Below are 27,198 nucleotides of genomic sequence, written 5' to 3' on the forward strand. Positions count from 1 at the left end.
CTTAAGACAAATACAACTATACATTCCAGTGTATAGGTGCCCATAGCTCTAACGATATCTAGATCGTCTGGTTTCTCTAACTTATCAAGAAGGTAATCCTTTGCTGTTTGCTCATCTATATTGATGAACTTATTCTTCAACTGACCTAATGATTCATAGACATTGGCCTCATAAAAATACATAGTCATACGTTCTATTTTAGTTTGAATGCCTTTTAATTCCTCAGCCGTCTGATTGGTCTTATTATTAGAATGATCTAGTAGTGTATTAAACACTTTATCTTTATTTAAGGGTTCCCTGTACCCCGAATTCATCATAACCTCATTTTCATATGTTTCAATGAATTCATCCCAGAATTGGTAGAGTTTTCCCATATCCTCAGCTGTGCGCTGACCCCCTGGAGGGATCCAGTGTTCAGCGTTGTACTTATTATTTTGCAAACCCCAACGTTTGACTGTGTCAACATTGATATCTTCTGAAGTACCGACTTCTACACCCCGCCTTAGTCTCTCCAATTCAGTCTGCATAGACTCTCCTAGCTGCTCTCTTTTTTCATCCTCTAAATCAGGGTCTCTATCCGTTGATACCCTAACTGACTCCCTGATCGGGTTATAATTACAGTTAAAGAAATCGCTCTTAATTTTATCTTTCTGCAATTCTAATTCACGCATTTCTTTCTCATATCTAACCTCATACTCGTATTCTCTATATTTCAATTCAGGAATCTGACTCTTTTTCAAGAGTCTTTTCACTTCGGCCAATTTTTTTGCTGTCAGTGGAGGATAGTTCATATTTTTCTTTTTTGTGTGTCTTCTTGCAGGTTGGATTTATTTAGTTTGAGACATGTAAGGACTTCTCCGGAGAGGTATTCTCTTCAGTTCTGTCCATCTCTGTCGGCACCATTGTTATCTGTCTCTTAATAGTAGAGGATCGCCGACGCCCTGTCTTTGAAGTAGATACCTGGTTGGTATCTTTATGTAGATTGGAAATGTGCTTGTATACTTTTCTATTGCCCAGTGACTCTGAGAAAAGTGGGAAACCATGTCAAATCCGCATGCTTGGCCTTCGGATTCGTAGTCATAGGTGCCTTGCTTATATTTATTTTCAGACAGGCGGCATAGGATCAAAGGTTTCGAACCAAGAAGTTTCCCATTCCTTTGGCGACGCAGGGAAGTCTCATTTGGAATTTCATATAGCCAGTGGAAAGAGGCGGTTTCTGAGAAGCATCCAAAGGCACTGCGAAGAATATCCATGGCGCTAAGGACTCGATCGGAGGTGCCTTCCTCAGGAAGAATGGTTGGGAAGAGACATCATGAATCCTCATTCTTTCGAATGAACTTATATGAATTATGCATTTTTCTCGTTTCCGTCCATTTATGTTCATCCACATTTTAGAAATAGAAATTCATCCCGAAATAACCAACTACCGCTTTCCTCGAACTCTGGCTTCTGCATTAAGTTAAGTGAAGGTAGTCTAGGGTAAGGCCCGAAGAAGTCATTTAAGAAATCGAATAAGAAGCTCGAAAGAAGTGAAGGCGTATCAGATACGGATCAGTCTCTTTCCCCGTAGGCATGAGTACGGCACCCTTGACTGGTTCTAACCATTCATTCTTCCCTGGTTCGACGCTTTCTCTAGTGGAGTGGATATGTGTTCGTCTACTTGACCTTTGTTGGTTCATACATACCTTTTCATTCCTGCTAGTAAGGCATCCCAGCTTTGCCTGTCCCCACGACTGCCCGCATCAACTTGAAACCGGAGAGCACTGGCACTGAGATACCTTACTTACTGAATTTCCTGCTGGCCTTCCCTTACCTGCCCTTCCATTTAGGTTGACGAATGGGATTTCCTTTTCTAGAAACACTGGGAGACTGGGTCTTCTCAGACAGAGATGGTTCTGCTTAGCGAGAGAACGAGCATACGAATCAATTCCATGCCCTGAACTTTGAACCAGAGATCCAGCTGGCACTTCTCTTTTGATTCATAACCCTTGCTTTGGAATATCCGGTTGACTTGGGCAGTTTCTTCTATATCTCGAATGCTTCAATCGCCAGGCCAGGTTCGATCAAAGAAGTTGATAGCGCGAAAGCTGTTTTAGTTAGTCACGTGCATCCTCGCCTCTTGCTGAGTCAGGCTATCAAGCCGTTGCGCTGCGTCTATCCGTTTTCTTGTTGGGTCAGGTTGAGTTCTAAGCCCGTGTAAAGTGAGCTTGGTCTGGAGCAAGCTTGACTCGTACAATAACTCGTCTCGTCTCGTATAGTATAGACGTTGAAGAAGCAGTCAATGGTGCCTGCTCTAGAAAATGCATATATCAATCAAGGAAGTGTTCCAGAATTCGTCGTATCCTGAGGTGAATCTTGCTTGTTTTGCTAATGACGTAAATGGAAATGAAATGAAATCTTGCTTCGTAATGAATTCCGCGAATCAAGAGCTGGAAGAGTGCTTTCAACTCACTCCAAGGGGCAAGGGATGGCACTATCACGACTGAATCGCCTATTCGACTAGTGCCAAGCGACCGATATCCTGATTGCCAATCGAACCCATAGGGACAAGAAACAGATCAAACAAACCATTCACATCACATGACCCTGACACTGTGCCTATCTCGTCTCGTAAGAAAAGAATTGGGTGGAGAAGCTGGCCTGGTCAATCCAAGAAAAAAGGATCCGTCCGATTCAGTGGTTTCGCCCATAAGGGAAGCATACTTTGATCAGAAAGGCGGGTCCTCTACGCTTTGAAAATAGCAGGTAGTAGGCCCATGGGAAAACAGACTTGCTCAAATCCATATTCTTGTTTCCCGAGGCAAAACCCACTAGTGAGTCAAGTGAAAGTCCTCCAATCTGTGAGGAGAGGAAAATCCTTATTGCATAGTTGAGCAACTATCTACTATTGATGACTGAGGCATTACAACGACGAAGATTGCAGATTTGGAAAGAGTATCATTGTCTGACAACTCTTCCTTTATACAGGAAGCAACAGTAGGAAATATGAGGAGTTTATGTTCACATCCACCAACCTACCAGCTTACTAGGACGGACTATGAAGAACTGCAGCGGATGACAATGGCGCTTCTATTCGAATCGAACACAAAGACGACCCAAATACAAATACTATTTCATTTCATTTCATTTCATTTAGTAGAGTAGAGTAGAGTAGAGGAGGGGAGCCCCACCTTTGATATCCAGTCGTGTGCCTGCCTGCTCTTAGATATGATTATTTCGATTAGACCGCTCTGCTTTGATCGGGATCTTACTCCACTAATGGTTCTGTTTTCGTACCAACTGCCCGGCCTAGCGCTTTAAAAAGGGCTGTCTGCATTACTGGAAAAAAAAGTAGTAAAATAAAAGTAGGGGCCACGTAGACTATTCTGAGGTGGTATGCTAAATCCATGATCCACTGATGTAGCTAGTGTGACTAAAGCTGCAGCTATTGGCTTAACAGGTTCTAAACTCTCCCACCCGATAAAGGAATTGAAAGACTACCCCGGGCCCGGGCCACGTAGACTATTCCCTTCCGCGGACATTCTTTTATAGTCTAGAAGGAAAGTAGCAAAGCCGAACGCAAATACACATGCAAATTGCGTCGACTACCTCATCACTGTCCAAAATGGGGGATACCGCTATTCATACATGGATGGATGAGGGACTCCGCTGACAACATCAGTAGATGACTTTTCTCTTTTCTCGCGGAATGCTATTAACGTTGGAAAAAACACAGCTCTCAAACTCACCCGGAGGGTGATAGGTAGAAGCATTAGTACCTAACGGAGCGGTATCTAACCAAAAAGGGAAGGGAGGTGATGTTCTTTTTATAAACAGGATGGAGCATGGCTTCCTTTCTTCTTAGATACATTTCATTCATTCCATTTCTCTATAGTTTACACTATAACATCTTTTAAATCCTGACAGATCTCGAAAAGGGTGGGGGCACTAGAACCAAATCTACATACACATCGAAACTTCCTATCTCAGCCAAGCTAGCACCTTCATCCCACCAATGCATTGTACGACTCTCCACCCTCCGCCTTGCCTTTTCCTCCCTCATGAAATCCAAATTTCCCGCAATGAAATTCGATTTCGTTCATGTGCAAAACGGCCCTGAGATCCGGGACTGGTAAAACATGGGTGCCCCATTTTCTTTTCCGTGCTCCGCCTTAGTGCCCTTATGAAGGCGGCGGGGAGTCCTTAGCCTTTGAACCAAACTCTAGGGAACGCTCAATTGCCTGACGTCTCAACTGCAATGGTGAACTCAGTGACATACACTGAAATGGATTGCATCTATTGTTCCAAACAAGGCTGATATTAGCAGGGCAAGCCCTTCCATGCAATTTCTTGCTTCGCTCTACAGACGAAAGTGCCGGATAGTCAATGGTAACCAGAAGATCTATGGTTTTCGAGAGAAGGTAATTGGAAAAACGATTCATTCCTTTGCTTTCTTTCAGATATATATTCAATAAGTCTGACCTTACCTGAAAACGAGATTCATGAAGAAGCCCAAAAAGTGCCGGGCTTAGTGCAGCCCAGTTCCTAGCCAGTGTTCAGTTATTTTTTCAGAGCTGTCCTCCTTCCCTTTAAGCTGCTCTCTATTTGAAGCCAAAGTCACTATTTCTATCTTTCCTGTTATTTCGTACCTAGTAGTATATATGGAGAATACCAAAAAGCTATCAATTACGCATAGGAGTTGTATAAAAAAGGGCCCTGACTTGTTGAAGTGCTTATTTTTTAGAGAGATTGACTTTTCTTTCAAAAGGATACATCAACCTGTAGTGAACCGGGCCACCGAGCTTGCTTTTACCGCTCTTACAGCTCTCTCTCTTCTTTTTTTTGGTAGTTTGGCCAGGAAAGAGAAAGAGGAATGTACCCATTTCTATTTATCCATTCTAATAGAAAGTACCCAAAATGTTTTTTAATGTATGGAGCAGGCGTATGAGTTGATATCTTCAAGAGTCAAATCCTTTTCTTGCCCACCCAAAAGAAAAAAATCGTTACGAGCATCTCCAAAATGGAATTGAAAAGCTCCAATTTCCATAATGGTAGCGGGGAAATACCCAGGGAAGAATCATTCTTTTAATCATCCAGATCTATCAATTTGCGAATTCAATAAAAAACGGACTGATCCTCGGAATACACCATTATCTTTCGAAGTGCGTAGTCAATACTATGTTATATTATATTCAAAGAAACAAGTAAAAGAGTAAAGGCTTCGCCCTTCAATACCACACTTCCAATCTAAATTCCTACGAGATTGACGTTCGAAGAAAAAGACATGGTTTGATAGAAACTTTAAGTGGGTATCAAATAAGCTGGAATGAATGGTATCAATTTCTTCTTTTCTATACTGAATCTGCTTCGGTATCTCTTTCTTCCTTCCCTTCTGTAAACCAAGCAGTGACTAGCCTCTGGCACTCACTTTCCAAAGCACCAATTGACTTGCTTTCAGAACAACCCTGATCAGTTATACCGGAAATACCACCCGTACTACGTACGCCATTCCCAACGCGGAGCGCCTTTATTTTCGTATTGAACTCCGCTAGGAAGAAAAAGTTAGACCGTAGCCTAGTCACTCTTCTTTCCAATATACTTATAAATAATCGTGGCCGGCGCAAACCTAGCACCGCGTTGACATCTTCGCTTCAAAAGCTTTCATTTTATTTCTTTCAAAGGAACATGAACTAGGTTATTTACGGGAAGTCGTCCAGTCTAGGAGCACTCCCTTAGATTTGTAGAACGTGAACATGAGTGGTAGACTGAACACCCACACAATCTCTATTTGACAGAGCAACACCTTGAACGAAATCAAAATACTAAACAGAGTGGGTTACCGGCTCTACGACCCCATTCCGGGGCACTACTGTAGAGCTCTTTGGGCCTTCCATCTTTCTTTCGTCGTTTCGCACATAGATACAACTGTACTCTCTATTAGAAACTATATAATATAATAAAAATGGAAGTACTTTCGAGTAGTCTTACATTCACATCTTTAACTACTCGTTTTTTCCCGTTGCTAGCTAGCGTCTCACCTTCTTTTCCGAAAACGTAGGAACTAAAGAGGCCGGCCTTCGGCAAAGGGAAAGCGTGAAAGGATTTAAAAAAGGGGCTTTACTAAACTAAACTAATATAGAAATGGAAATCTGATAAAGATGCCTAGTCTGCGCTGTTAGAATCCATTGGAGAAAGGCTTGCTCACTTCTTCATCTGTGAGATACTCGTATTAGAATAATTTAGAATAATGGGATTGGACCTTGCTTCGATCCCCTCTTTAAGAGACTCCAGAAACTCGTTGACCCATAGATGTAATAGCCGAAATGAAACTCTTTTCCTTTACGCCATAGGAACTAGTATAGAATTATAAAAGAGGTCTTTCCTTTACGTCGTAAAGAGAAGCATGTGCCTTCCACCTATCCTTCCACGTATAGCTGGGCTTTAATAAAGAACGCATCGGGCAGCGAGCGGAAAAGAAAGTCGATTGAATCTTGGTAATTGAGTGAAGAAGCTCTCAGCGAAGAACAACCCGTAAATCTAGGAAGTATTGAATCGGGATCCGATCTCTTTTGGTACACTCGAGTCATAAGGTGTGTACAGACAGACAGGCTTCCTTTCGAAAGGCTAGGCACCATTTGGTCCAAAGCTCCTCATATGATGGGTATAGGGTGACGACCTTAATGAATCAAGTATTCAGGTGGCAGAGTTATTAGCTACATAAGCGCTAAAATTCCAGAATACTTATTGCCCTGGCTTCTATGATCAACCCCTGGCACATTTCGGTTTTGATCTGAGGCTATCCTGGTCTGCAGGACCCAACACAAGTATTCATCCTTTCCAATCTGAAAAAGGTGTTGCCGAAAGCTTACCCTCTTCCACACGGATGCTACAGCCGCTATCACTTTTGCAGGAGGGGAATTACAGAGTTCGCCTCTCGACATCTTGTTTGGTAAACGGAATTTTTACCCAGGCGCCCTAGTGTTGCCTAACCGTTCGGCCTCGGATGCGAGATCTTTAGCTACTTGTATCAATTTGCCACAGTGTGCTTAGATACAATGCGCTGGCAGCTGAGGCTTGGCAGGATGGGAGTGAATTAAATTAAGGTCGAGGGAGCAGGAAAGAGTTTGTTATTCGCTATTGGCTTAGTACGGCCTATACATAATAGGGCCATGACGGTTTTGGCAAGGCCTTGAACTTCATATATCCCTTTTTTACTCAATCCAGAATACCGATAAAGTCAGATTGAATCATTTTATCGACCTTTCCTTTGGATTTATTATCATAGGTAGTGTTCGAGATCGCCTCTGTGCGGTGAACGCTCGAATGTAGCTAACATCAGTTTTGTCCTCGCGTGGTTGTGAAGGAGATGCTGCTGCTGGATGGAATGCTTCCGGGGCGCCATGATCCTTCTATCAGGAATAATCGAGGGCACTGACTGACTGCATCAATCATCGCTCAGTGAGCTATTAATTGCCGCCAATAGCGCTTCGCTTGCATGCAAGGCGGCTAATAAAAGCGCCAGGTAGACGCGCGGAGATGCATTTTTAGTACAGGTGGGACAAGCTCTAGGGGAATAATCTCTTTCTTATTTCTTTCTTATTTCTTTCCCATGACGACTAGGAACGGGCAAATCAAGAATTTCACTTCGAATTCCGGACCTCAACATCCTGCTGCTCATGGTGTTTCACGATCAGTATTGGAAATGAACGGAGAAGTGGTGGAACGTGCGGAACCACATATTGGATCACTCCAGTGCGGCACGAAGCCGCTGACGCTGAGTAGGCTCCTATGCCGCTAGCACGGTGGAGTAGCGCGTCATGAGCACCGGGCAAAGGGACGGTTGAGCAACTCAAGCGAACCGCTCTACCTGACTTTGGATAAAGATAGAAGGGAGAAGGTTGTGAAGGTGGCCTCGTTATCCACACATCTGGTCGGAGGACCGACCTGGGCGAGCGTAGGCGGGTCCTGGAGTGCCCGTCAAGGGCGCTAGCGCATACCCCGGGGTGATCATCACCACCTGCACCTCACATCTCGGCACAGTGGAACGTGTAACCCGCCTGCTGTCCAAGTCAACCACTTAATTTCCTGTAATTCATAGCGCCTAACAGAACGTAGCAGCAAGGGACAACCCACCCATACAGACAGCCTGCGGGGAGGATGGCACTACTGGCAAAGACCGTCTGGCGAAAACGCCGCAGGCGCGAAGCGTGGTGGGCCTGCGCCGGGGGAGCATAGGGAGGAAAGGGAGCCCGGACGGTGGAAGAGCCAGGGGAAGCCGGGTCATTTGACGGAAATGGAAGGTCCGAGCAGCTCATTCATTCTTGGAAAAAGAGGGGGGGAGCGGGCCAATGTATCAATGAATAGATACAGTCAACGGTAGACAGACAGCGCTGCCTACACGCGAATTAGCTTCCGAACAAGCAAGGGATTGAGCAACTAGCGCTAGGCGCATCCTCTTGCTGGTCGAGCGGTCTCAATTTCACTACAGGATTTGCGAATGAATGCTGGGCCACCTCAAATGGCGTGAGCCGCATGCGGGGAGACCCGCACGTACGGTTTTCAGGGGGATCCGGCCGGCGCCCACCCGACTAGAGGGACTGAGAAATTAATCGAGTACAAAACTTATCTTCAAGCTTTACCTTATTTTGATCGTTCAGAGGGCGATCGCGGAGTCACTGAATGAAGTCCTCCCTTTCTTTCGGGGGTGCTGACCCGCTGCGAGGCAGATATGACTAAGTGACATATTGAATATGGCGACGACTACAGCATGTCGTAGAAGGAGATAAGAGGTGGAGCCAACGACCCACTAAGACTCACGTATCTACAACTACATTCCCGAGCGGCAGTCAAACGGAGGCGTGAATGCAAGATGCCAGCGGAATGATCGACCGGACAGAGGCTAGGGCTGCTTTCTTCCCACCACGTCCTTCCTTGTGTGTCGGAGATATAAAGCGAGTGCACCGGAAAAGAAGGGGAACAGAGTCGATCTATTCCATGGCGAAGCATCCGAAGCATAACTGCACACTCACACGATCTTTGCCGAGAGATAGGAGCATTCGGTGGAACCGGTGAACTACACTTGCTTCTTGATAGATGTGTGGGACAGAGGGCTCGTGGTACCTGCTGCCCACCCTTCCTCCGCTTTGATAACCGTGTGAACGGAGAGTGGGCAGAGCAAAAGGGAAGGAGGTCCTCATACGGAGTCGCACACTTGAGCAGTGCGGGAGACTGGAGAATGGGTCGAGTAAACTCCCTTAGGGCCGATTAAATCACAGACGAGGTTCTTTATTTTTTCTTTTATATTTGGAGAAAAAAGAAAGGCAGAGGTAAATACTTCGAAGAGGCGGCTCGGTAGGGATGGAATGGTCAATCGTCAAGTCAAGGATGACTTCTTTGTTGGCGAAACGATGGGGGAGAGAAAGCACGCCAGTGATTCTCTGAGCCGGTCTTCATTTCCAACGCCTCGGGAAACAGGTCGAGATAGATGACAGCACCTTTTTATCCTCTTCCTTACCGGGAAGGCGCACTTCTCTTCTTCTTCTGGCCTTCACCTCCTGCCCGGCCCGGAAATAGAACCCAGCCCCCTTTCTGATCCATTCATTTCTGCAAGCAGGCGGGATCCAGAGCTAAGCCCCCCTCCTATTCGAAGCCGGGTGTGGCCTCGCCCTTTTGCTCTTCCTTCGGTTTGGCTCCACGAAGGCGCCGCCTAGACTAGGAGCCCCACTCATATTCAAAAGGCGCCCAGCTTTCAAGACGATGATAATAAGTAGTTAGGCTGCCATTATTCCAATATCATGGAATAGCATGGCCCGGGGCTAAGGTAACTCCAGTGGGAGAGCCGTGTTATGGGTGACCTTATTGCACGGTTCAGAGAGCACTTGTGTATGTGATGCAAGTGAACGTGTACGAAAAAGCTGTCGTAAAGTTTCGTTGTTCGTTCCGTCGTTGACCCTATCTATGTTTCTACGATGGCCCAAGAACACGCTCATTCTTCAGCCGTAGAGAGACTTTTGAATTGTGAGGTACCATTACGAGCTCAATATATACGAGTGTTATTCTGTGAAATAACTCGAATTTCAAATCATTCACTTGCTTCAACTACTCATGCTATGGATGTGGGAGCATCAACTCCGTTCCTTTGGGCTTTTGAGGAGCGGGAGAAATTGTTGGAATTCTATGAAAGAGTCCCGGGAGCCAGGATGCATGCCAGTTTCATACGTCCTGGTGGAGTGGCACAAGATCTGCCTCTTGGCTTATGTCGAGATATTGATTCCTCCACACAACAATTTGCTTCTCGTATCGACGAATTAGAAGAGATGTCAACCGGCAACCGTATCTGGAAACAACGATTAGTGGATATTGGTACTGTCACTGCACAGCAAGCAAAGGATTGGGGATTCAGTGGTGTAATGTTAAGAGGTCGTGCGACATGAAGACATTGATAGCAATATGGGGGAAGTTCCCATCAGGCAACAACGGTTCTGCCCGACCCTACAAAAGCATGCATATGTTGTCAGTGAAGATTTTGTGTGAAGCCTTAGAGACGACGTACCCGGGGCTAGGGTGAGCTGAGGGGGGACAGCGTAAGTGAGCGAATGTGTGTAAGCCCAGTCAAAGATTCCTATTCTAGGCGGGCCATCAACCTTCGAATGGTGTTGGTCCTACGGACCGTGAACGGATTCGCCTCTGGCCTCTGGGCACGTCGGAACCGCATGAGTTCACCGGGGTGGAGCACGGTCCGCCAAAATCGACATAGGTTAGGTGCTATTGATGGAACATGGTAAGCCCATCTTTCTCCATATGAAAGTGCTGCGGGCACATAGAGATGTGGGTAGAGGAAGTCTCAAAAAGCGAAGGCCGAGCTGTAGGTCACGTGACCTGCACCGAAAAGGTGGCTGACTGGGCTTTCTCCTGGATCAAAGCAGATCAGCTCGCCAAATTCGTTGATCGAATCGGGCGCCCCGGAACGTCGAATGAAAATACGTGGTCTTTCTACAACCCTATTTATATGATAGGCCCGGCCCCTTCCCCCCTATCCCTCCCTTATGTTTAGGAGCGGGATCTGCCCAAGAACGACCTGTGGTGGTACGGACTCCGCAAGCGTCCCGCACCCTCTGAGAAAGAAACTCCTCAACCATCACAAGATAAAGAAGTATGACGCTCTGTGTCTGACTCTATTGGTCATAGTTCCTTGCTGTTGCGGCCGGTGCTCGTTTGCGCGCGTGTGAACCACCAGATCATAAGGAAAGATGCCTCTCGGGGCATCTGAGAATGATTCGAGCCGTATGAAGGGAAACTCCCACGTACAGTTTGTTTTGGGGGGGAAGGAGCCCGACAGGGTCCCCCCACTGACTTGGCCCGGGCCTAAGTGAAAGTGAAAAAGTGAAGTGGTGGGCCTACCCATCCCAACCTGGGGTATGCTGGGATTCGCGAAGAGCAGCACCTTACGATGTTCATGACCAATCGGATCTTGACGTACCAGTAGGTACCAGAGGAGATCGCTATGATCGTTACTGTATTCGTATCGAAGAGATGCGACAAAGTGTTCGGATCATTGTGCAATGTCCTAATCGAATGCCTAGTGGCATGATCAAAGCCGATGATCGTAAGCTATGTCCTCCATCACGATCTCGAATGAAACTATCCATGGAATCGTGCGCCGTGTGAAACGTAGATCATCGCCGTTCTTAACCGAGACTCAGGTTAAGCTCGGTCTCGGAACCGTCGTGGGGTTAGGAGTAAAGCATCCCGAGGTTGGCGCATCTCGTTGGGCGTGGAGAAGCATTGGGAACCCCAATATCTTTCTTCGGAGCAGTTTCTTTTCCCGTCCCCTCGCCCCGGCATAGCGCTTCGCTTCCGGTTCTTCGGAAGAATCAACTGACTTCTCCCTTCTTCATTGATCCGGGGGAAAGGGAACCGTCTACCAGTTGGGAAGCTAGACATCAAGGTTGTGGCTTGATGAGGATAACTAAGCTGACACGCCGGAGTTGGCTGCTGGCACAACAGGGTGGTGCCTTACCGCACCGCAGGCGCACGCGCGGGTAGCGTTCGTGGTGGTGCTTCAGGATTCCAATGTACTGCGTCCAAGATCAGAACGAGCTTGCCGGCGGACCACTGCCGTCCCATTCTTTAGTGAGCTGGAGCGCTGCCATCTTATCCACGGAAAACGCGTCAAGCTATCGCTTCGGGTCGAAGCACTAAAAAAAGAAAAGGACCGGGAAACGCGGCGGCATAGGAACCACGGGAACCCAGGAGGGAGAAAGACGATGTACGGGATACGGGATCCTCGTAGTAGGCTGGACCAAAATCCAGCCGAGAGAGGGCAGCCTTTAGAAGCAACAGGTTGGGAAACCAAGAGAAGGTCTTATCTTCTTCCCGGCACAAAAAGAGGGATTAGCATTATTGACCCCATGAGAAAGCACTAACACCTTCGGCTCCGCGCACTGGGAAAAGGCTTCCGCGACAGGAAACCGGCTACTAGTTAGGAAGTGAACATAAGGTATCAAGAGGTCCCTCACAGTCAGGTGCGATGCAATTGCCCCCTATTAGTCAAGTACCCCTCTTCCTATTTTGTTTAGGGGTTAAAATGGCTTGATGAACCCTTCCGTTCACACGCACCGGCCCCATTCACTTGCAACTCGTAGAGGCTGTAAGTAAAGTAAACAGTGCCCCACTAAATTCAAAGTGACGGTGGGGTTGAAAGACGAGAGTGCCTACCCCCGAGCCGAGAGTGCCCGCCCTTTCTGTCAAGTAGGCTACTTTTTCCGGAACGCAGTCCGGAATAAGCGTTCCTGTGTATATAGATATCTTCGATGCTGTCATTTCGAAATGTCCGCTTCCTCTTTCACCTCCCAAAAAGCAAAGTTGGCTTGACGAGCGCAGATGAGGAAGCGGGAGCAATAAAACCAAGAATCTCTTTCTTTTCCAAATACTTACTTTATTAAGATTAAGTTAAGGGGCAAAGAGAAGCGCTTTCGCTACTGAGAAAGCGAATGGTCAGCGCGAGGGTTCGACGACTTAGCCGAGCGTTAGCGAAGCGTCATTCTCATATCATAGCGAGGCGCTTCGAGTTAGCGAAGCGCTGTAGTAGCGTCGGAGACTATGTGCTATAATGCTGAACTAAGGACGTTCCGCCTTATCTATAGAAGCAGTCAACTGAGTTCTGAACGAATGGGATCCTTAGTGGGTAATGGCTCAATCAATCTATAGATGGAAAGCCTTATGATGGGAAACTACCACGTTAGGTTTGGAGAGAGATGGGACCTGTTATAGTTTAGGGGGAGCAGATGCAAGCTTTTTCTTTCCATAGCCGGCCAAATGACTACCGGATCATCGGTCTACTCTACCTCAATTCACCATTTCGAACTTTATACAGAAGGTTTTTCCGTACCAGCTCCTTCTACCTATACCGCAGTTGAAGCACCTAAAGGTGAATTTGGTGTCTTTCTTGTCAGTAATGGGAGTAATCGTCCCTACCGTTGTAAAATAAGAGCACCTGGCTTTGCCCATTCACAAGGACTCGATTCTATGTCCAAACATCACATGCCAGCAGATGTAGTCACCATCATAGGTACTCAAGATATTGTGTTTGGAGAGGTAGATAGATAGGACGTAGTCTTGCTCGATCAGGACCCTTGCTTTATTGCGAGCCAAAACAGCTGCGCTATTCAGTTCTACATCTTTTTTTACATTTAAAGAAATGTGAAAATGCAGCCCTTTAGTTTTAGTTACAGATGTGAAAAAAGTAAATATCTCTCTGTCTGTGTAGGTTCGGTTTGTTCTTATCGATCCATTTCTTCGAGTGTGGGTGTCCTACGCTACTTCCGTTCATGTTTACGTTCTCAAAAGACCTTGGAAAAACCAACGCCGACCAAAATCCAAGTCTCCCTTTCTCTTTTGGGAGCAGAGCTGAAAAAGATGGAAATATGTGCTATGTGGAATCACCGTATCTTTCACTTTGGGCTTGACCAAGCAAGCCCAGGCGTCTTCAAGAACTTTTAGTTCAACAACGCGAAAAGGAAATCCAATTTCGGTAAGACTTTGTCTGATCTCCATGCGTCTCGTGGTGGCCGCCTTACCCATTTTTCTAGTTCTAGTAATGTGGTTTGGGTCCCAGGGGTCTCTTCCTATCGATCCCCATATTCTGGAGGCAGTCAAGGGAAGTTTCGTACGGCAGGGGGTGCTTACAATTTGCCGGCTCCTGGGGTTCGATATGCCCGTTTTCATTATTATTCTGGCAGCCAAAATATTCTATAAAATACTGTTTTGGTTGTGGGGAATTTGACTATGTCCGGGACATACAACAATATTGTTTTCGATGTAAGGAACCTTACGAAAATTCCAATTGAAAACAATATTGTTTTTATTTATGCAGCTGTTTTTTGAGTATGGGAAACGTCCTCAGTTCTTCGATTCATTTTCCGATCGGTAATATTTCCTGGTGTAGGTTTCTCATAGGAAACCGAGGCCCACCAACCGTATACTTGTTGGTTTGGTGGGGAAAGAAGAGTGGGTAAGTGGGCTTCTTTCAAGGTTCGTACATATCCTCAACTTCGACCTGCAGAGCCAAATTATCTTACTTTTACCAGCTTATTGCGCGTATTCTGACAAGTGATTCGATCTCATCATCACCATAATTGTCGTTGTCATCTAGATTGCTTTCTTCACAATCCTCGTCGTAACTGGCATATGTTTAAAGAGGGGCCTCCTCTCCTGCTTCCTGCAACAAAAACAACAAGAGAAGTGGAGTTTTCTATCAGAACAAGACTATTACATACATCAAGTATTATCAATAATCAAAAAGACTCTAAAGAGTAAGACGTACATAAAAATCGTCTTCTGTTTGAGAGTCGAATTCAACGACCTTCCGGGCAGTTATACTCGGGTACGGCTTGGAAGGCTTAGCGCCCTTAACCTGACAATTTAAGTTCCCTATTTATTGATTCGATTCCCCATTTCCTGGACAAACAACCAGGGTAGCTACTTGGTGAGTTATACTTTGTACTCTTCGGTGGCTTAGGAAGACAACATAGCATTGATTATGAGTCAACATTTTTCCCATGTTTAAGATAGTGAAAGCTTAAAACATATCTTCTCTTTCCCATCAAGCTAGGCTAGGCAAGGTGCGCTTCCTTTCTGTAAGAAGAGAGTAGCAACGTTGTAAATTCATTGTTCACCACACTCTCTGTGAACTATCATCGGTATTTAGATGTGTAAGAAAAATTACGATTGAAAGCGAGTCAGGTTTAGCTCGTACAGAAGTCCAAACTTCAAAACTTGATAAGAGAAGTCCTAACCTATCGTCCAAAATTACTTGCTTGCGGCAGCTCAAACGAAACTGCATGGGCAATCATAACACCGCTGCTACATTTCAAAGTTCCGGGATCGGTGGCTAAACCTACAGAAAGAAAGGTTGTCCGTAAAAGCGAAGATCAATATAGAGATGCTCAGCAATAGCCTCTTTCCTTTACCGAGACTATTCCGTCTCAAAGTGAATCTGCACTACTTTTGATTTGATTTGATACAGACTGAAAGAAATGCATGCTCAAATTCAAAAACGAACAATCTCTTCCTTGGTGCTGAGATGGGCAGGCTCCTTCGCGACTTCGATCCGTCCATTCTATTCCATCACTACTTCAGTACTTCAGATCTCGTCCGTCGGTAGTGAAAGAAATCAGTTCTCTTCCCGCTCCAGCTCAATAGCATGTGCTTTCCTGGCACTTGGAAATCCGGAACATCTGAATGAGTGGAGTGAACCAAGAGAGGCACTGCTCCAGTGGAGGGTTCATGGCCATACCATAGAGTGCTTTAACTGGAGAGGATTGCAGAAGTGATGAGCCGAATTGTACCAAGCCAATGGCAACCACTTAACCCACTGTTTTGGAGTAGAACTTACTGAGCACCTGAGATACATCTCAAGACACTGATTCATTCACTCTTTCAGTCTGCCCCTCAGTCTGAGGGTGATAGGCAGAGCTCAACTGCAACTTAGTGTCCAATAGCTTGCCCCTCCAAAAGGAGCTAGTGAACACCCTGTCCCTGTCAGATACAATAGTGGCTGGCACTCCATGCAACTTCCCAATATTGTTTAGGAAAGTGGTAGCAACTGAAGCAGCAATGTAAGGATGTTTAAGAGGTCAAAAATGGGCCTATTTGTCTGTCTACCACTACTAATATAAATAGAACAGAGAGCCCTTCCGATTTAGTCCGGCCCTCAATCCATAGATATATCTTTCCAAGCTCCATCAGGTCTATTTGTGCCGGTGCCGGGCTGCCATCTCATCTATGATGAAGAATCTCTTGTCATACCAACTCGTTTACTCGCTGGCACTCAAAGAAATGCAATTGCAAAAGAAATGGTGATTGGTGCGTTGCTTAGGGGGCTTTCTGCTTTCGATGGTACAACCCAAGTCGACTACTTACCATAATAACCAGTGCTGGGCTCTCTCGCGATAACAACCCACTTCGTTGCGCCTTTTTTCTTGATGGGTATGGGTGATCTTTGGGGCGGGTTAGGGTTCCGGATCAGGCAAAAGTAAGAACTAAAAACGGATACTTTTGAATGCTTGGGTTGCTTTGATTGAATCGATTGATTCACCCTTGGCCAGAGAAGAAGATAGGGAATTCCATAGAGTCTTGAGAGTAGAAAGCAGCTGATATAGATGCCACCCCACCAAATAAATCGTAGGTAGAATGAAAGTAAGTGATTACTGTAGTGCCATGCATTTGGGATTACAGTGCCAAGCATTCGTGCTGGGATTTGAGACAGTGCCAATCTCATCTCGAACTATTACTAGCAAATAAATCATAGGTAGAAGGAATCTCAGTGATTACAATTACAGCAGCGCCACGCCAGTAGAGTAGATTCCGTTCGTTCTAGCAATCATGCCAGAACTCACTGATCCATGTGCTCCCAGAAGGAAGGATCTCGTTCCCATAGCATAGCCTATAATGAATGTGGCTTTCCCCCCCATCTCCTATCTATAGCTTCTATAGCTTATAGCTGGAATGACCTATATGACCGGAACCACCTAAACATCTATATGACCGGAACGGAACCTCAACCTATATGTATATGACCGGAACCTAAACAACCTACTGGACTTGCTTTGCTACTTGAGCCTAAGCTATATGATCTGAACCAACCCTATCGGGACTAGATCCTATCTACGGACTTGATCCTGTCATGTCAACGGACTTGCACTTGCCTGTCAATCTTGACGGACTTGATTGTTTCAATACGTCAATCAATACGGATTCTCTTTCCTGTGGAAATGCTATCTACCTGGAAGGAAGGTTTGTTTCCCGAAGGAAGGAGATGGAGATTCTTTCGCTGGAGAGATACTTTCTCATTGGAGAGGAGATACTTTCTCTTTTCGGGCTCGAAATCTGTCCTGTCGATTTCTCTGATTTAAGGGCGCAAGCACAATACTGCACTCTCCCTGCTTGCTCGCCTGATCCGTCGATCTTCTCGAGAGGAGCAGTTCAAATCACCCTGTACGGATCCATTGGGATCACCTAGAGCCGCGAGTCCAGTTGAGTGAATCCTTTCAGGCTGGATGGATGCGGTGGGCTAGCTCTGCTCTCTTCTCGAAATTGCATATTGCATAGAGTAGTATTGTACGAAACGATATCTCGTAACGGAAGGATGGAAACCAAGAGAAAGAAGACAGCTCTATCTCAGAAGTGAGCTCCGTCTCACAAGTTAGCTCCGTCGACACCTCGAGCTATTCAAACGAGTGTTCAGTCATCAGATCTCAATATCGGGTTGGGAATCTTTCTAGACTAAAAAGTTTCGTTTTCGTGGGTCGGTGTCAAGTCTATCTCTCATGTTGCTCCTCAGAAAACGCGTAGAATAGTAATGTCATTGGCCCACTAGATAAGGATGGGACAAACGCTCTAGTCTATGCGTTAGAAGGCAACTAGTATTTTTGGTTATTTTGGGAGGGAGTCTTTTTCTGTCTTGAGGGTTGGTTTGATTGGAAATCGAAATGCCTCAACTTGATAAATTGACTTATTTCTCACAATTCTTCTGGTTATGCCTTCTCCTCTTTACTTTTTATATTCTCTTTTATAATAATAATAATGGAATACTTGGAATTAGCAGAATTCTCAAACTACGGAACCAACTGCTTTCGCACCGGGGGAACAAGATCCGGAGCAAGGACCCTAATAATTTGGAAGATATCTCGAGAAAAGGTTTTAGCACCGGTCTCTCATATATGTACTCCAGTTTATCCGAAGTATCCCAATGGACCGTCGACTATTTGGGAAAAAGGAGGAAAATCACTCTGATCTCAGATTTCGGAGAAATAAGTGGCTCACGAGGAATGGAGAGACAGATTCTCTATTTGATCTCGAAGTCCTCATATAACACTTCTTCCAGTCGGATCACTTGTTGGAAAAACATAATGCTCACACATGTTCCACACGGGCAAGGAAGCATAATCTAATGAACTTAGATTCTTTTCTTTCTATAGGACTGAGGATCCTTGCCTAGATCCAGAAAAAGTTGGATGCGCCGGAAGCTGAAGCGGAAATGCAATTCTCGGGTGAGGAAAGGGTTGTCTCAGGTACGCCTGGGGCAGGATTGAATCGATGTACCTAAGCTAAACTTATAAGATTGAACCACCTATAGACGGAATTAGGAGAGCTGAGGTTTAATCCAAGACCAGGAAAGCACCAGCTATATCGAAGCCCAATGCCAAGCAAAGCCCTAGACGGAAAGTGAAGAAATTGGCTTCAAGCTTCGCCCTTAACCCAAGATGAGGTGGAGCCTTACCCCGACACAAGGTGGGACCCTCCCATTAGGATAGTGGGCTTAGTCAGACCAACATAGGTTGTCAACCAAAAAGGAGAAGCTCCCGTTATTGTTGGTTTATGGACCTAAGACGAGAGGATTGGGCTTAGAACAAGACCTTTCGGTGGATATGATCACATCTTCATGACAATAGGTGTACACCTTTGGCCTCACTCAAGGTAATGGGTGACCAAACCTAACGAGTCTAAACAAATTGGATCTTATTGTGTGACAAAAACTGAGATTGGGAATGCTTGGCAGGTATTTGAGTACCAGTAAATTAGGGAAATCAAACACATAAAGAAGTTTTCTTTCCAAGCCTGGTAACACCACACTTAAGTAAGTCGATTCAGATTAGCCAACAAGCGAATCCATTCCATTAACTCAGTCAACTCTTTCTGGTAAAAGTGCTCATCATTACTACTATATATAATATAATATAATATAATATAATATAGTAAATTACAGACAACACTCAATGCTAATGAGTGGATCAAGTCATTTACTAGTCAATGAACTGACTAAACCCTGTCTGTTCTGGGAATTGACCCACTTAACTATACTCTTAGGGCAAGCCGCCCTGTGGTAATTAACTCCGTAAAATCTGTATCAGTCTTGAGGCAATTTGGAAATGCTAGACAAAGATATTAATCAGAGTCAGTCAATTCCCTAGCTACAGTTAATATGAAAAATCCCGGGTAGGTAATTCAAACACGCCCCACCCAATAGGTGAATCTTTCAAAGTGTGGGAAATCTCCCCTTTCTTCAATCCTAGAATCGATGCCTAAGAAAAAGGGTATATCTATTAAAATGCTCAACCCATTCATGCGATTCAATCCTCTGCTCTGATTCTATTAAAAAGGAAACACTCCACTAAGTCGTACACACTCCCCAATAAGTCTGGTAATTAATTCGTTCAAATCAATGCTCGGTGCAGCAGGTAATGTAACTTAATCAATCGCAAGCGGCAAAAGAACTCAAACTCAATCCACAATCCGTCTCGCTCGTCTGGGAAAGAAGAGCAGGCTGTTAGGCAAGCCGGCTTTAATACAACCTCTAGGGAAGCCAGGAAAGTTGGTATATACTTTGTACCAAGTACCAAACTTTTGAAACAGTTTGAATCCAATAAGGAAGAAATGAAAAAGCTAGGCCGAAGGATGAGATGGCATTTCAAGAGAATAGTCGATCAGTATGGCAGGAAGAGGTCTCTTTGTCAAATCCTCTATCATCTAAAGCTGGGTCAGAAACTTCCTTTAGGAGCAGAAGAATTTGCAGGCCGTAGGACAAAGCTTCCATTCTCGAAGAAACTAGCCAAGTTTGAAAACACTTAAGAGGGCTGGGTATTGAAAGAGTCTGGCAGGAAGAAGTATAGTACCAAGCGGCAGTAAGCCTCGATTCGAATTAGCAGAGAGGTCAGTTTTAGGAGGTCGGTGTCCAGTGGAGTTCAGCGAGAAACTCAAAGTAATACATACCTATTTGTTGCGATGTGATTGCTTCGCACCTTTCAATATTTCTTTTACTTCTAGTGCTATCTTCCATCCGTTCCAGTTCATGGATCTTCTTCTTGTTGTAGAACGAGAATTGGATTGATTCCTATAGTTTAGTTCTCTATTTGCAAATTCATTACTTAATAACGATCTTATAGGCTTTGTCTCAGGCAGATCTGGAGCGACTGGATTGAACAGAAAGTACTCTCACACTATAGAAAAAAGTAAAGTCCACTAAAAGTACATGCACTCTTTTCTTACACTTATAGAGGTTCGAAGAAATGAGTAAAAGGTAGACTAAGTGATCAATCAAGATCTTGTCTCAAAACCTACTCTTAGAAGGCTCATTCCAGCAGCCTTAGCACAAGCAAGTAGACCGTCACAAAAGAGAATGAAATCAAAACCGGAGAATGAAATGCTTTACTTATAATACTAAGACAACCAGGCACTTCACTTCAGGCTTTGATCCGCGACTTACAGAACTGTTTTGCCTGACATTCAATCGTTTTCTTGTCTTTTTTTCTTCCCACTACTATATATAATATAACCTTTAGATTTTATACTCCATCCAACCACTCTCTGTTCCATTTCTCATTCCTTATTCCTGAAAGGATAGGTTCTTTATTCCAGCTGTTCGTTAGAATCTTAGCTCGAATTCAATGTTCGGATGCTCCATCCTTCGCGTCCAATCCCTGTCAGGAGGGGCAGCTTCCTCGAGTCCGGTCTCGGAAGCTGGGGCAAAATAGGCCAGTCTATCTGAGGGAACGGGACCTACAATCAGGATCTCTTCCGCGGATCTCTTGCCTTGCTTCTTGACTGGAACCTGGCACTTTTAGCGTGCATCTAGTCTGCATATCCCTTTCTGCAAATCTCTATTAGCTCTGCTGCAGAAGTGGAATGTGAGCTTGGGAATACCCTTCCGGTTTCCAGAATCCTAGCTTGATTTCTTGCGTTTAAAGGCAGGCTTGACCAACCACATCACATAAGCCAGCGCAGCGAGAAAACTGATTCTTCCACGGGATTCCGCTTCCTACGAAACATACGTTTTACGAATTAACGGTTACCAGTAGCGAGCGATCCTTTCCTACAAGGTAAGGCCATGGACAAAGGTTTTTTATCTACCCCAGCGGGGGCAGTTTTAGGAGTCTTTTTTCAATCCATCTTACTTTGAATCCGGGCTCGCCTTCACTCGGTCAAGGGGTTGCCCTTTACCTCGTTCCGTGGTCCTTTATCCCCTCCTTGCTTGCCTAGTTTTATTCCTTTCCGAGGCCCAAAAGCCAAGCATCACAATCAGAGGGTTAATCCTCCAACCAGAACCAACTTAACCTATGGATAGTCTCCGCCGGCCTAGGCGGAGATGGCCAACTGATAGATACTTATCCTGCCCAGCGGGTGCTACTTCTCTTCTTTCTCCTATTTGCTTTGCTTGACGGTGAAACCTATCGATCATATCCGGAAGTTGCTTAACACTACCCTCGAATGCAAGTCAGCTCTTCGATTCTCGAGAATCGGGGTGGGCCAGGTGATTATTTGATTTCCAATATGGATATAATGATGTGTAAGAACTGCACCACCGATATAGCACCCTTCCTCGGACTAAGGATATTCGTACTCCCAGTGCTCTTGCTTCCTTTGCACCCCGGCTCCGAAGGATCAGTAGGGAGGACTCCGGATGCCAGTATCGGAATGGAAACATTCCTCGAATGATATGATGGTTGTGATGCCCCGTTCGTGATACCCAGGGAAGGGGACTACATCATACTTCTCTGATCCAGTCCTTTCTTTATTGACAATATTTATTAGTTGACCACTTTACTAGGCTTTCCCTAACAAAAGTATTCCGAGTGACCACCCTATTGTCACTTTACTGTCCAGTTCGCGAGTCCCACTCACTTATTTTAGTCAAACCGACCCTAACTAAAACTAAGTTAAGTATAGTACTTTTCTCAATGCTGCCCGCCTCTCATCTGTTTTCTAATCAGCTTCTATCTTCTGTTCCAACCAAGGAAGCTCTTCTATTCAACCGGTTCGTATCGCCAGGCCCCTCAGGGGGTACGGTTTATCTAATCACACTGCTCGCTACTACAGGGATTCCTTCTCCTTGCCGAGTTGCAGGTGTTACCACCCTAGATATTCTATTTATTATTTGTATGCTGCCTTCTCTCCTTCATCTGGATTTTTGAGATGATTGTTATGTTAGTTCTTCCTTCTATGTTGTAAGGTGCAATCTCATCCGATGTTTGCCAGTTTGCCCGAGTCTTCCCGATTCTTATCCAGCCCAGCTAGATTGGACCAACATCAGCGGTGCTTCTATTAACCCTTGCTTCTCTACTATTCTTAGGTCTTAGGAGAACCCTATCTTCCATATTCCTAATCCTCAAGTACAGTAGGCCGCACTCTTCGATCCTTTGGTCCTAGAACACCTTTTGTCGTAAACTATACTCTACATTCCCCCTCGGTCTACTCCGCCAAAGTAGCGACAAGATTCAATTGCTGGTTCGATTCCAGCTCGCTATCCGACGGTTAATCCTTTAACCAGAGATCAGCATCCAAGGGTTATTCCTTGAACCAGTGCTTCCTATCGAATCGATCATTCTTTACTTACTTTATTAAGATTAAGTGGGCATCCCTCACTGAAAAGAGAATCAAGCAGGAAAACCCTAGGACGAGGGATAGTGATATTCCTTTCACCGAGCAAGAAACCATCTCTTTCTTTCACATATATATATCTATTTCAAGAAGTCCAATCCACCACTATCAATGGAGCACTCTACTCTATACTATTACCGAGTGAAGATTTCATCGGATCCGGCTTGCTTTCATTGAAGGACAAGAGCGGATAGTTCCCTTCCCTTTCTTCGATGAACCCTTATCTTTCGATAGAGAAGTACAGCGAGATGAACGATAAGTCGAACGACAGAACAACCTGATGTTACTGCATCAAGTAATTCAGATTGTCATATTGAGATTTTTTCCTTTTTGTACTTATTATTCCAAGCCAAAAGGCTATGTTCTCCCCCATACAGCTCGCAAGGCTCATAACCTAACTGCTCTACTTACTTAATTCTTAATTCAGAAATTCAACAACCCTCCCTTGAAGGGCCAAAACAACAGCAGAGTAGCAGGTCAAAAAGAGAGAGAGAACTGAAACCGAAGATACTTGGGTTGGGAGAACTCTTCTACAGTACTCCATTAACAGAATAAAAGTATAGACCAATCAGCCTTCCTTATTGTCCAAGATCATTACTAAAGTGTTGGCCAACAGACTAGTACCAGTGGTGGATAGGAGAGTAAGTCCCAGACAGCTAAGATAAACTCCCGGGTAGTGTTGTCACTGCACAAGAGGTGCGTAACAGGTGTAAGCAAAGAAGAGAGCATAACACTGGATTTAGAAAACGAGCATATGATATGGTGAGACAACTTTCTCTTTTTTGAGGTGAGATGCTAGCCAGCCCTCTATTCATGGGTGAGATATCGACTTTACAGCGTTACCACGTACCAAATCGTTCACTCTATCAGGCAGCCGGAAGTGCATCTCTTCTTTTTGCAGGACTTCTTCCTAGCTCCGTGGAACGAAGAGTTGGAACGAATAGTAGAATGTTGGGCAGCAGGAAAGACTAGTTACAGAAAAGCCAGCCCCAGTTCATTCTGGCTATTGCATCCGTGGAATGCATAGTTAGCTCCGTTTTCAAGTCCCACCCTACCTACTTATTAGCTTGCCCTGTTTCTAATGCGCTGTGGACCTTGCTTGTTGGCTTCGTCGACCAATTCAATTCCTTGTGTCGGCTCCGATCTAACTAGTAAGAAGAAAGATAGATATATAGAATTGGGTGGGCAGAGTTGGCTTGCTTCCAAGAGAATAAACACCTGGCGACTCGAAAACATGATGCGCTAGGTTTCGATCAGTTAATCGAGATAGGCTGTACTTTTCATTCGATTTTGTTACCACGTGCTTTTCACTTCATGATCATGGCTCATTTTCCTAGAACACCACAAAAAATCTCCCTACCAGTTTTATGAGAGTGCTCAGTCAACTTCCTATAAGAGTTCTGCTTTTGCTAATCAAAGACAGACATCAATCCCTCATCCTACTCTGTCTGTCAGTCGGTTACTCAGTTCTGTTAGCTACTCACGTGTCTATACTAAGCTAAGATATTCCTCATTCTTGCACAGGACAGGACAGGAGAGGGGATTGCCTTAGCTACCGGTACCGAACTCCGATCAAACTAAAACGAAAAGCTTAACCGATTCTTGTAGAGTCCTTAGCATTAGATAATGCATGCGCACACAAGAGGAATGAACTTGCCTTCTAGTGATTTGGAAGGATTGAGTCGGCTGCCCCCAGCCTCGCCCCGCATCGCCCTCCGGGGGTAGTTACGCCAGTGGAACCAACTCACAAAGCAGCCCAAAAGCAGGAACTTTTCTTGATTGAATTGGTTTAAAGGTAATTCATCAATCCTTAAATTATTCCAGGATTCTTTTGGGATGCTATCCACCCTTTGATTTACGAATTGGCTATAATATTTACTCTGGATCCCTTCCAGCTGCAAGTCAAGAAGGATCCTTTGAAACATTTTAGGATTATACTCACAATTGGTTTGGGGTTTCGTATTGCATTGCCCGCACTATCCATATCCTGGAACAGGATTGATTTGGCCATGGAAAGGGCCAGCTAAACGCCTAAGCTCTGAAAGTACGGATTGCTTCCCTTCATAGATTTTATTAGTTAATTTGAGAAGTTCCTCTGGGCTCCTGGTCCTTTCCAGATACTGCAAACTCAAATTATGAAATATGAGATCCCTGCTACTCAGAGTCAGAGACCCGAAAGGACGTGGTGGACTCCCTGGTTCCCCCTCATCTGCAGGAGAAATTGAAGAAGGTGCAGCCCCGCCCCCTGCGGAGTGACTCGGGGCCGGCGGTGGAGTAGTACCTGACTGGGTCGAGTAGGCACCCTCCTCAGGGCTAAGTGGCGGATCTAGAAAATAGTCTGAGCCGTCAAGAACTATTTCAGGGGGCAGACCCGAGTGCTCTATTGGAGCTTTGCCCTTGCCCTTATCTTGGGCTTGACAGGTAGACTATAAAGAGATTCAGTACAGCAAGCCTGACACTCATATTTATTAATATAATGGGGACCCAGAGAAAGATAATAGAGAGCCATCTGCCAATAGGCAGAATAGATTCCACACTCACTTCAGATTCTGGGTGGGTAAAGGGAAACGTGATCTCTATTCTGAGAGGGAGCGCGGTCGAGCATAGACTCGGCAACAACCAATACATCCAATACCACAGTAGGCCCACGTACTACAGCTTAAATGTACTGTATGTGCCATCATAAACCATTTCAGTCGTAGTACCTAACCTACCAGGCACTTGTTTGCCACCAAGATAACCTAATTAACGTGAAACCAACTGTATTTCCGCTGTAGTACCTACCAGGCTTGTAACCAAGCTAAGTGAAATTGAAAAACATTTTCGCTGTACTACCGCTCGTGTAACCGACGTAATCGGTCTTAAACACCTATAATATAAGGAACTCGTGTACAACCATAACATTTATATATTTCACAGGTGTACCACCGTAACCAATTTCACTCGTGTACTACAAAGAAGAAAAGAAAAAAAGAAAATTATAGCTTTCTTTTTTTTTGGTGCGTGCTTTTCACCTGCCTTCCCGACCACGGATAGGCTACGGGGCTTTGCACTTCGGCCCCTGTGAATACCACATCAAGGTGACAGGATTCGAACCTATGGCCCTCTGTACCCAAAACAGATGCGCTGACCCCCTGGAGGGATGGATCCAGGGGATAGAAGGTTTAGCACGGTATCGCCTAATGTTGATTTTGTTGAGCTAGCCAAACAAATGAAAATAGTAACTGAAAATATAGATCGACGGAGGGAAATGATAAATAAACAAGTAGCCTTCCATTATGCGGTAAACGTTTATCATGTAAACTCCGTCGGGGTATAGAAGATATCGAACAATACAGCGAAATCCCTCATGTTTTAATAGGCTGCGGTAACACAATCAGTGCTGATCCCTACTTCGGAGACGAAGATGATTGTTCTCTCATGTGGGAGAATTTAGTTTGGGCAGGTTTATACGGTGATGGAATGAAAACCCCTTTGATTGATTCTCACCCAACCAATCGAACCTATATTGATATTATCGCTGATGGTGTCGATTTTCATGAAGATAATAGAAAAGTAAGAGCTATCTTCAAAATCATTGATGGAAAAATGTGTGAACTATGGTGGCTTAATGGGAGCAAAGAGAATGATAGTATTTGGACAGTTATAGAGAACTATAAAACATTTTGTGAAATGAATGATCCTTGTGTTTATACACAAGAATTCAGAGAGTTCGTTCGAGCGAGAAATAAAAATAATTCTGATTGGCCTTTTATTCTGGAGTTCTTTCATGCCAACCTATTTCATACCAATATAGTAGATGTAATGTATAATATAATTAGCAAGGACGTCAGGCTTCAATACGTTTTGAATTTCCCATCTTTGACGGTTTTCGTCACCATATAAAAATCAGTCAGTGATGGATAATGCTGACTTGGGAAAGAAAGTACTATTTGCACTTAGCGTCACATATATGCATCATGTGTGCGCTAAATTTTTAGAAGGTGATCTATATTTCCGGAATGATATTGATAAATATCGGGATAATCCTTTCATCCCATTTATACGTTGATGGTAATATATTCGAGGGGAAGATTTGCCTTAGCCAATCAGCTGGTAGAGCACACCTTAAGGATGTTTATTAGATGAGGAAGATCGTTACGTTACTGAGCAGAGATATTTTGAGTTACTTGAGATACTAGTCTCACCTCAAACTAGCATCCAATTGTTTTCTCTTTAACAACGAAACGAGGGAGAGAAAGACTTTCTTCTGGGGGGAAGGCAGGCTTTCTCGGTGTGAGAGCT

At 44.8% G+C, this 27,198-nt stretch overlaps 3 protein-coding genes across 3 annotated transcripts; all 3 read left to right on the forward strand.

The window, feature by feature from the left end:
* The first annotated feature begins 2 nt into the window (after positions 1-2).
* Positions 3-11,389, forward strand: LOC118473328 (NADH dehydrogenase [ubiquinone] iron-sulfur protein 2-like). The gene has a single exon (XM_035962561.1). It carries the CDS (start codon positions 9,948-9,950, stop codon positions 10,410-10,412), a length of 465 nt encoding a protein of 154 aa, XP_035818454.1. The 5' UTR covers positions 3-9,947; the 3' UTR covers positions 10,413-11,389.
* LOC118473454 (NADH dehydrogenase [ubiquinone] iron-sulfur protein 2-like) lies at positions 11,332-13,716 on the forward strand (the record flags this gene model as incomplete). The annotated part of the gene is made up of 2 exons (XM_035962833.1): positions 11,332-11,632; positions 13,325-13,716. Coding segments are annotated over 2 exons (564 nt in total), but the record flags the coding sequence as incomplete, so codon positions are not given.
* A 4,116-nt stretch (positions 13,717-17,832) lies between these two features.
* On the forward strand, positions 17,833-25,874 carry LOC118473329 (putative ATP synthase protein YMF19). The gene has a single exon (XM_035962562.1). The coding sequence runs from the start codon at positions 17,970-17,972 to the stop codon at positions 18,429-18,431; it is 462 nt and encodes a 153-aa protein (XP_035818455.1). The 5' UTR covers positions 17,833-17,969; the 3' UTR covers positions 18,432-25,874.
* Positions 25,875-27,198: the final 1,324 nt, after the last annotated feature.

The sequence above is a fragment of the Zea mays genome, chromosome 9 (assembly GCF_902167145.1).
Source record: "Zea mays cultivar B73 chromosome 9, Zm-B73-REFERENCE-NAM-5.0, whole genome shotgun sequence".
NCBI lineage: Eukaryota > Viridiplantae > Streptophyta > Magnoliopsida > Poales > Poaceae > Zea > Zea mays.

What these genes read in the sequence shown, in the direction of transcription:
- LOC118473328 (XM_035962561.1), top strand. Translation starts at nt 9,948, where the DNA reads ATGGCCCAAGAACACGCTCATTCTTCAGCCGTAGAGAGACTTTTGAAT.
- LOC118473329 (XM_035962562.1), top strand. Translation starts at nt 17,970, where the DNA reads ATGCCTCAACTTGATAAATTGACTTATTTCTCACAATTCTTCTGGTTA.